General features: G+C 46.7%; 1 protein-coding gene across 1 annotated transcript; it reads left to right on the top strand.

Annotated features, from left to right (window-relative positions):
- Positions 1-2,494: 2,494 nt before the first annotated feature.
- Positions 2,495-4,369, top strand: LOC138990737 (serine/threonine-protein kinase MARK2-like). Its single transcript, XM_070382799.1, has one exon. It carries the CDS (start codon positions 2,708-2,710, stop codon positions 4,367-4,369), a length of 1,662 nt encoding a protein of 553 aa, XP_070238900.1. The 5' UTR covers positions 2,495-2,707.
- The last annotated feature ends 7,010 nt before the right edge of the window (positions 4,370-11,379 follow it).

An 11,379-nucleotide genomic window follows, 5' to 3' on the forward strand; every position in this document is an offset into this window, starting at 1 on the left:
TTGAAGTCTGCTCTTATTGCTATTTATTGCCTCACATCAGTTTATTTTGTAGCTTCTGTCACTTAGCTGATGCATTCAAAGGGATCCAACCCTGGTTTACCTTCATATTGGAAGACAAGACTTACAAATGCTATCCTTGAGGTCAGAAACATACATTTATTTTAGAGACTAATTAGATTTTTCCCCCAAATTAAAAAAAAAAAAAGAAGTATTAGAAATGTTTATTATATATTAGTCTCAAATCAAATTGAAAACAAAAAATGGAGCTTCAAATCAAAGTTACAATAGTGTTAGCTTTCCTTTTTTTTAAACTTTTATACTCATCTTTCGGTGTCATATCTTTTTGTCTAGACAGTGTGTTGAAAAGCAGAGATGTTACTCTGTCGACAAAGGTCTGTAGAGCCTTCCCAGTGGTCACATATGGTTGTGAGAGCTAGACTGTAAAGAAGGCAGAGTGACAAAGCATTGATGCCCTTAAACAGTGGTGCTGGAGAAGACTCCTGGGAGTCCTGTGGACAGCCAAGAGATCAAACTAGTCAATCTTAAAGGAAATCAACCCTGAATACTCATTGGAAGGACTGATACTGAAGCTCCAGTATTTTGGTCACCTGATGCAAATAGCTAACTCTTTGGAAAGGTCCCTGAAGCTGGGAAAGATTGAGGGCAGAAGGAGAAGAGGGCGTCAGAGGATGAGATGGCTGGATGGCATCACTGACACAATGGATACGAACTTGGGCAAACTTCAGGAGATGGTGAGGGACAGGGAGGCCTGGCATGCTGCCATCCATGGGGTCACAAAGGGTCGGATACACCGCCGTGACTGAACAACAACAACATAGCTAATGAACAATGTGATAATTTCAGGTGACAAAGAAGGAACTCAGCCATACATACACGTGTATCCATTCTCCCCCAAACTCCTCTCCCAGCTAGGCTGCCACATATCATTGAGTGGAATTCCTTGTGCTATACAGTAGGTCCTTGCTGGTTATCCATTTTAATTAGAGCAGTGTAGCGCTAGTTTTTGGAGAAGGCAATGGCACCCCACTCCAGTACTCTTGCCTGGAAAATCCCATTTCTTGCCTGGAAAAAACTCCACCAGACGGAGGAGTCTGGTGGGCTGCAGTCCATGGGGTCGTGAAGAGTCGGACGCTACTGAGCGACTTCCCTTTCACTTTTCACTTTCATGCATTGGAGAAGGAAATGGCAACCCACTCCAGTGTTCTTGCCTGGAGAATCCAGGGACGGGGGAGCCTGGTGCACTGCCGTCTATGGGGTCACACAGAGTCGGACACGACTGAAGTGACTTAGCAGCAGCAGCAGCAGCACTACCTTTTCTAATCATCCATTTATCTCCTTTTACCAGAGATCTTCATCTCTTCATAAGGCTTAGAGTTACTGTTGAGGATCTTTCATTCCAACCTGAAGGACTCCCTGCTCAGGAAGGTCGGGTGGTGGAGAATGCTCGCACCTCTCATGAACTGGGAATGCCTTAATCACTGTTTCATTTTCGAAGGACAGTTTTGCTAAACATAGGATTCTTGGTTAACAGCTTCTTTCCTTCAACGTTTCAAAGACACTGACCCATGTCATCTGACTTCTGAGGCTCCCGATGAGAAATCTGCTCTTGATCCTCCTGGAAAATCTTCTCTCAGCTTCATAAACATTAATAATGTGCTTTACTAGTGTCTCACACAATAGAACATTTTCCTGTAGTTTCATCAAGTCAGTTAAATCATCACTTTGTGACCAGAGTTTAAGGAAAAGAATTGAATATTTCAAGTGTAGACATAATGAGGTCTTTTAAATTATTATTAATTTTTCAAACAAGAAATGAAAAAGTTGCTGGGGCTTCCTACAGATTTTAATTTCTAACAAAGTGAATACCAGTCTCTAATATATTTAAAGAAAAATCTCTTTGGGACCTTTTTGCTAAGTGTAAAGAGGCCTTGAAGCTGAAAAGGGAGAAAACCACTGGGTTTATCCCCAGCCACGATTGGTCCATTTCTTGCTCTGACCTCACAGGGCATCACTATGATGAAACTCACAAAAACCCTTTATAAGACCCTGGCTGGGTGCAGGTTTTTGTCCACAGAGCCCAGGAAGCTGATTTTGGTGACCTGACGGCTGGACCTACAGTTAGCGAGCTTTTTTCCGTGTTTTTATAGTGTTGCTGATTTTTTTCCTTTTTCTCATTTTTATTTTTCTCTTTTTCCTTTGTCTTTTTCTCATTTTTTAAATTTTTCTTATCATTTTTTCTTTCATTTTTGTTTCTCATTTTTTTTTTTTTTTTTCCCATTTTTTCCCCTTAGTTCTTTTTCTCATTTTATCTTATTTTTTTTTTTTTTAGTTAGTGTTGCCAGTACTAGTATAGAGAGTATCATTGATATAGTTAGCATAGTTGTTATAGCTAGTGGTTTGTTAGCATAGATAGTACAGTTAGTGTTAGCACTGTTAGTATCCTTGCTACACTTAGCATAAGTTAGTATAGTTAATAGTTTACTGACATAGTTAGTGTTAGCACTGTTAGTATAGTTATTAGCATTAGGATAGTTTATAGCACTGTTAGCATACACGGTATTGTTAGAACAGTTAGCATTCTTAGTGAGGGCTTAGCGGTAGTGAGTATAGTTAGTGGTAGAGTTAGTATAGTTAGGTAATTAGTATAGCTTAGTGGTAGTTAGTGTAGTTAGGGATCCAGGACCTCATGGCCATCTCTGTTAACAACAGTGTTCATATTGAGAATTATGATATCCTTCAAACAATTGGTGAAGGCCAATTCGCCAAAGTGAAGTTGGCCCGGCATGTTCTGACCAAGGAGGTGGTAGCCATTAAGGTCATTCAAAAGACCAATCAGAGCTCCTCCGGCCTCAAGGAATGGAATCAAGAGATTAATAGCCTAAAAACATTAAGCCACCCAAATATTGTAAAACTACTGGAAGTTATTGACACGGAGGAGGCTCTATTTATAGTAATGGAGTACGTCAGTGGAGGAGACTTGTCCACCTACTTGGAGGCCAAAGGCCGCTTGACGGAGGGGGAGGCCCGAGGCCTGTTCCGCCAGCTGGTCTCGGCTCTGCAGCACTGCCACCAGTGGGGCGTGGTGCACCGGGATTTGAAGCTGGGCAACCTCCTCCTCGACGCCAACAACAACGTCAAGATCTCTGACTTCGGCCTTAGCAACCAGTGGCACCCAGGAAAGAAGCTAGACACTTTCTGCGGCAGCCCTGCGTTCATGGCCCCAGAACTCTTCCTGAGGATGCCTTACACAGGCCCAGAGGTGGATGTGTGGAGCCTCGGCGTCATCCTGTACACGATGGTAACTGGATCCCTCCCCTTCAGGGGACAAGATTTCTGGGAGCTGCAGCAGCGTGTGCTTAGGGGGCAGTACCATGTGCCCAAATCTCTATCCAATGAGATAACAGACCTTTTAGACAGAATGCTAATGCTCAGTCCTACCAACAGAGGTACTTTAGATGATGTTTGGCAGCATCCATGGGTGAACATGGGCCAGGAAGAGCCACTCCCACCAGCCTGTGAAGAGCACCCTGGGATGACAGGAGAGTTGATACTGGGCTGGTGCAGGGACCACATCCAGGGCTTAGACGTAAGCAGTATCAGTGACATGAATGTACCCAAGGTGAGGGTACGCACCATCATTGTGAGGCCGTTCGTTTCCTCCGACCTCAGCAGCCAAGAACATATGCCTCCCGCCACCCCTGAGGAGTCCGTGCTTATTCCCGACTGGCTTTGGGAGACCATTCAGCAGGAGAACCAGGAGTCAACGGAGAAGACCAGAGAGCCTGCCACTCCCCCACCCTGCCCGGAGGCGAGGACCGTCACCCCCAGCCCAGCCCCCTCCACCTACAGCACCAGAGATGCCAGCAGCCCCCGAGCCACCGATCACGCCGGTGACCGGCACGACACGTGTGGGACCAGGCTCACCTGCGACACCTGTGGCAGAAGTGACAGCAGCCACACCCATGATACCAGTGTTACTCGTGGCACCAGAGACGCCTGTGACACCATCAGCACCTGCGACACCATCAGCACCTGTGACAGCTGCGATACCAGAGGTACCAGCCTCACCTGTGATGCCTGCAGCACCTGTGACACCAGCCTCACCTGTGACCCCAGCCTCATCTATGACGCCCTAAGCACCCAGGACACCACTGGGGCCTGCAACCTATACGACAACCATGGCACCTGTGATACCTGTGACACCAGTGTCACCAGTGACAGCTGCCTCACCAGGGACACCAGAGGCACCCGTGACACCAGTGGTGACCACGCCACCCATGATACTCATGCCACCGTTACCCGTGACACCAGGGGCACCCGTGACACAGATGTCACTGTGATGCCCTGACACCAGGGGGGACTGTGACACCAGGGGCACCCGTGACACAGATGGCACTCACGGCACCTGTGACACCTGCAACACCAGTGGCACCCATGACATTGGTAAAGTCCCAGAAGGAACCCACTGCCTCCCGGATGTGCCTGATGCGGGAAGCTCCACCCTTGTTGGGCAGCCCGAGAATATGTCCCCAGTCACTCCCTCTGGCCTCACCCAGAAAAAGAAGGGGGTGGCTGGGAGAATCTGGAGATGTCTATCTAAATATCTTTGTTGTGGGCTGCCCAGCATGAGGACTAATAATAAAGTTATACCAGACAAAGATAGTGGATGACCTGCAAAGCTCCCTGGGACCTGGTCATGTTCCCACCTGGAGGACGGGATTCAAATCCAGCACCTCTACCGCCTTCAGGAAAGCCTCCTATCCAAAACCCTGGCCAGCTCAGACGATGCTCTGGAGTGGTCTGGGTGACCAGAAGAGGCACGCTTCTGACTCATGGTGGTGGGTGTTTTGAGAGACTGGACTGTGTATGGGGCATGTCCCACATATTGTGAAACATTCTGGCAGTTACAGGACAACCACATCACCTATAGGTAGGGATGCAGGACACCTCTCTGCTAAAAACCAATGGCACCTGTCAAAGTGACATGTTCTGACCATAGGAGTGGTAGCCATCAGGACATTCCCAAGACAAATCCTTCTCCAGCCTCCAGGAACTGTTTTTGAGGTTGACAGCCTGAGAAGCTCCACCCTTGATGGGCAGAAACTCCTTGAATGATTCCCCAGTCACTCCCTCTGGCCTCACCCAGAAAAGAAGAGGGTGGCTGGGAGAATCTGGAGATGTCTCTCTAAATGTATTTGCTCTGTGGGCCCTGCCACCAGGACTACCACCAAGATCTCCAACTCGTCCTCGATACAAAAAAAACCAAGATCTGACCAGACCAGTGGCCCCCAGGAAAGAAGCCAGACACTTTCTGCAGCAGTCCCGTGTTCATGGCCCCAGAACTCTTCCTGGGAATGCCTTACACAGCCCCAGAGGTGGATGCGTGGAGCCTCAGAGGCGTCCTGTACACCATGGCAACTGTATCCCTCCCCTTTGGGGGACAAGGTTTCTGGGAGCTGCGGCAGCGTGTGCTTTAGGGGGCAGTACCATGTGACCAAGTATCTATCCAATGAGATAACAGATTTAACAGAAAAAATGCTAACGCTCAATCCTACCAACAGTGGTACTTTAGATGATGTTTGGCAGCATTCATGGGTGAACATGGGCTAGGAGGAGCCACTCCCGTCAGCCTGTGATGAGCACTCCCACCCGTGATACCTCCCGGGCCTCGGACCTCCAGAAGGGTCACTCGAACTTTTTTGGCCTCTAAGGGGGTAGACAGGTCTCCCAACTGATATATTCCATTACCAGAAAGAGTGGAGACGATATTGGCTGGTGGAGGGACCAGATCCAGGGCTTAGACGTACTCAGTTGTAGGGACAGCATGCACGTGAGTGAACCCAAGGTGAGGGTTTAAACATGTTTTGAGGTGGGCCATTTCCTCCGTCGTCAGCAGCCAAGAATGTACTATATCTGGTCAGCCCTGAGGTTTCCATGTTTATTCCCGCCTGGCTTTGGGAGACCATTCAGCAGCAGGAGAACCAGGAGTCAAGGGAGAAGACCAGAGAGCCTGCCACTCCCCCACCTTGCCCGGAGGCAAGGACCGTCACCCCCAGCCCAGACCCCTCCACTCACAACACCCACGATGCCAGCTGCGCCCGAGCCACTGATCACGCCGGTGACCGCCACAACACGAGCGGGACCAGGCTCACCTGCGACTCTTGTGGCAGGCGTGACAGCAGCCACACCTGTGATACCAGTGTTGCCCGTGTAACCAGAGACGCCCGCGACACCATCAGCACCTGCGACACCTGTTATACCAGACGTACCAGCCTCACCTGTGACGCCTGCACCACCCATGACACCAGCCATACCTGGGATACCAGCCTCACCTATGACGCCCTAAGCACCCAGGACACCACTGGGGCCTGCAACATAGATGACACCCGTGTCATCTGTGACACCTGCGTCACCAGTGACACCTGCCTCACCCCTGACACCAGCATCGTCGATGACTTCTATGATGCCCGTGACGCCAGTGAACCCATGATAGCTATGATACCAGCAGCACCAGCCTCATTACTGTCTCTCAGCCTGTGTCAAAAAAAAAAAAATGACACAAGGGGCAGTTATGAAAACAGGGGCACCCTGTGACAGAAAGCCTCACCTATGATGCCCTGAGCACCAGGACACCACTGGGGACTGCAACATACATGACACCCGTGTCATCAGACACCTCCTCCACTAGTGACACAAATGTAATCAGTGACACCAGCACTCTGGATGACATGGTATGATGCCCTAACGGCAGTCACCCAGTGAACCCATGCATCTGATACCAGCAGCACCAGCCTCACCCATGACGCCTGTGGCACCCATGACACAAGGGGCACCGATGACACAAGGGGCACCCGTGACACCAGCCACACCTATGACGCCCTGAGCACCCAGGACACCACGGGGCCTGCAACGTACATGACACCATGGCAACCGAGATACCTGTGACAACAGAGGCACCCGTGACACCAGTGGTGACCACAGCACCCAGGATACTCATGCTACTAACGTCACCCGTGACACCAGGGGTGCCAGCGACACAGATGGCACCCATGGCAACTGTGATACACATCACACCAGGGGCACCCATGACACCAGTGTCACCCGTGGCACCCGCGTCACCCACAACACTCACAGAACCCATGGCACACAGGACAACCACACCACCTGTGACACCTGCAACACCAATGGCACCCATGACATCAGCGGAAAGTCCCTGAAGGAACTCACTGCCTCCCGGAGGTGCCTGATGCAGGAAGCACCACCCTTGTTGGGCACCCCGAGGATATGTCCCCAGTCACTCCCTCTGGCCTCACCTAGAAAAAGAAGGGGTTGGCTGGGAGTATCTGGAGACGTATATTTAAATATCTTTGCTGTGGGCTGCCCAGCAAGAGAGCTAGTAATAAAGTGGCGCCAGAAACAGACAGTGGATGACCTGACAAGCTCCATGGGACCTGGTCGAGTTCCCACCTGGATGATGGGATTCAAATCCAGCACCTCCACCGCCTAAAAGAAAGCCTCCTATCCAAAACCCAGGCCAGCTCAGAGGATGCTCTGGAGTGGTCTGGGCAACCAGAAGAGGCACCACCCTGGCCTGGCTGCCCCACCTCCCCTGCTGGGTGAAACTTCAGAGACTGGACTGTGCCCTGGGGCATGTCCCCAACCCCACACGTCTGTCTTTCACGTTGGTGGGGGAGGGGATAATGCTTGTCATCTCCTTGGTTCTTCATAGTCTTAATAAACTTTATGCTCCAGAAAGATGTATCATCCTCTGTTTTGCCTTCTCTCTGGTTAGAGAAGTGTGTTGTCATTTAGTACTTGGTGTTAATGACCTAAGAATTAGCACAATCATTCCCAAGAGCAACAATTGCTGCACTGCAGGGCAGACATGCAGAAAGAGTGTATTATCCCCCTGCACTGACATTACCTAATATTTTCAGAAGGGTCAAAGGGAACTTTTGATCCCTGCAGCCAGTGTTAATAGGACAGGGACGTCTGGGATAGGCTAATAAGTCCTTTGACTTAAATGTGTGTGCAGTGTGGTCAGGTCCCCAAGCTGATGAGTTTTTGAATGTCCTGCAGGAGTCTGGGTTCTTAAAACCTTCTCCCATGGGGAAGGGCCCTGATGAAATGAGGTTTTCAAAATTTTTTTGATGTGGATCATTTTTAAAGTCTATTGAACTTGTTACAATATTGCTTCTGTTTTACATTCTGGCCATTTTTTTTGGCCTGGAAGCATGTGGAATCTTTGCTCCCCAACCAGGGATTGAACCTCAGTCCCAGACATTCTGAAGGTGAAGTCTTTAACTGCAGGACACCAGGAAGTCCATTTTCATCTTAAGTTTTTTTGAACTGTGGGTTTGACTACAGGGACTGGCTGATTATCAAAAATACTAGATTTGTCAGTATCCCTGGTTGGTTCAAGGAGCCACTAAAAACATGGGTGACTGGAACATGGGCCAAGTTAGTGAAACAGATCTCTCACTGTAGATGGGGAGAAAGAGAGACATACAGACCAAACAACAATTATTTTAAATGGGTGGGAAGGACAGGAAGACTTGAATGGATTCTTTGTTTACAAATTAACACAAGCGTACTCAGAGAGCATTAAAAAAATTCTGGATTACATGGTACATCCTAATGGCAGTCAGCAGAAGAAATAAAGCAATCTGAGGTGAGGAGATGGGCTGGGCTGCTGGTCATCCCACATCTGAGATGACATTCTCAGCTGGCTTTTAGGTGAACCCTTCTATCTCAAATGAGGGACTTTAAGGGACACAGTATAACCACTTTCAGCCATCACTTTCTCTGATATACATCATTCATAGCACAGAGTTAAATGTGCTCATTGCCAATATTTCAAAAAACCAACTCACTAATTCACAAAGCCTTGGGAGTATCTCCCTAACAAGATGCTTTTTAATTACAAAGTTAAAATTTAAATCTACATTGAGAACCCTCACAGACACCACCCTAAACACATGGTCAAAGTCTACCTCACTAGTAATAAAATGTGTCAACGTCCTGTACCTTTTGAGCTTCCCAGGTGAGCTCAGCCATAAAGAATCTTCCTGCCAATGCAGGAGACATGGGTCTTATTCAATCCCTGGGTCAGGAAGGTCCCTGGAGAAGGAAATGGCAACCCACTCCAGTATTCTTGCCTGGGAAATCCCATGGGCAGAGGAGCCGGATGGGTGATAGTCCATGGGGTCTCCAAAGAGTCAGACATGACTGAGCAACTAAATAACAACAACAAAGTATGCTATAGAAGAATTTCCATAATAAGGTTAGTTCACACATCTTCCACCTCATAGAATTACCCTTTTCTTTCTTTTTGTGGTCAAAACATGTAAGATCTACTCTGGTAACAACTCTCAAGTATACATTACAACACTCTATGGTATTACAGTCACCATGCTATTTATTAGACCCCTAGAACTTAGTCATCTTATGTTTATGTCCTTCGACCAATACCTCCCAAACGCCCTCCCCCTCAAACAACAAACATTCCTCCAAGCGTTTGGCATTTTTAGATTCCACATACAAGTGAGATCGTACAGTATTTGTCTTTCTCTATCTGAAGTATCTCACTTAGCATATGCCCTCAAGCTTCATCCATGTTGTTACAAATGGGAGGATTTCCTTCTTTCTCATGGCTGAATAATATGCCACCATACATATACATATAGAATACATATGAATGTATATATACACACACCATATTTTTGTTATCCACCTTTATTCATCTGTCAATTGACACAGATTCTTCTATTTCTTGATAGTTTCAAATAATGCTGCAATGAACACTGGGGTACAGAGAGCTCTTCAACATACTGATTTCATTTCCTTTGGCTTATTTCCCAGAAGTGGGGATGCCAGATCATATGGGAGTTATCTTTCACTTTTTGACTTATTATCATAACTGTTTTCCATAATGGCTAGGCCACTTTCCTTGGATTCTAATCTCAGCTCTGCCACATATTAGAAGGACTTAACCTTCCTGAACTTCACTTTTCTTTATCTATAAAAATGAGAAGGATTAGACTAAATAAAATGACAGATAAAGGAAAGGCATTTTGGCAGTCCTTGTACTAGGTTTAAGGAAGACAGATGACTAAATCATAGTAGGTGCCCTCTGGCTTGCTCGAGCATGATCTCCAGGTTCCGTTTTATCTTCAGCTTAAGAAGCTCTATGGTCCAGTTATTAAAATTGTAGGTTCTGGGGTCTAATCTAGGACACTGTTTAAAAACTGGTCCTGCCATTTACTTAGCAACATAACCTTGAAAGACTTTCTCCTTTCAGCCATTCATGAAAGTGGAGACAGTTTTTACTCCAAAGTGACAAGGTGAGCTTAAATTAAACAATGCAGCGAAGGTGTTTCAGACAGTATGGTATATAATAAATCACTGCCACTAGTACTTTTTCTTTTTCTAGCATTTGTTTATCAATGGAGACACCACTGCTTAGGGCTGATAATAGGAAAATCTTTCCCAGTGGACAGAGGAGCCTGGTAGGCAGACTTACAGAATGTCCTCAGTAGCAGCCAAGGGGAAATACTCTCAGCTGTTACTAACTAACATCAAGGTGGGTGGATGCCAGCTGTGACAAAAGCCCTTCAGGAGTAGTTCACGGGACAGGAAACATGGAGAGACTGTAGTGTTCAATATAAATTCAAAACTGAGAAGCTTTGTATGGTCTCTAACTGTCTCTCTGCAAAAAATCTGCACACAAAAATAAGAACATGTGTGACAATGTGAGCCCAATGGGAGACACATCTCTTACCTCTCATTTGAAAAGAAATTGAAACCCAAGTTCCCTTTCTGTCTATCAGCCTCTTGTCCTCTTTTTTCCTTAGAGAATTACACCACATCTCATAGTTCTCTTTCCTCCCTAATCAGTCTTCCTGAGAAACTAAGCTGAAAATTTTTATTTAATATCTGTTTTCATTAGTAAAATTCTTCTCATAATTCTTTGAAAATTCATTCCCCCACCCAGGAACATTCAATGTTTTTGTCCTCAACTCTTAAAGTCAGGGGCCTCATGTGTACTTTGGTTTTCTTTCCACTTCTCACAAAGCACTTTACTCTGAAGAACATACCTATTCTCGTGGACTTAACAGTGACAACTTATCTTTATCTGATTATTTAACATCAGAAACCCCAAATTCACAGTTTAATTCTGTAAAATATATTCACTACACAACTGACAATTTATTAAAATTAGTCTCCATTTCACATCCCTCCCTACGTAACACAAAGATCTCCTAATGCATTGAGGCAAGTGAGGTAGCATTCACTGGTTAGTACATGTAAACAACTATTTTCACTATGAAATACAAGAGCAAATCTATTTCAGAACAG

Source organism: Bos mutus, chromosome 14 (genome assembly GCF_027580195.1).
Source record: "Bos mutus isolate GX-2022 chromosome 14, NWIPB_WYAK_1.1, whole genome shotgun sequence".
Classification (NCBI taxonomy): Eukaryota; Metazoa; Chordata; class Mammalia; order Artiodactyla; family Bovidae; genus Bos; species Bos mutus.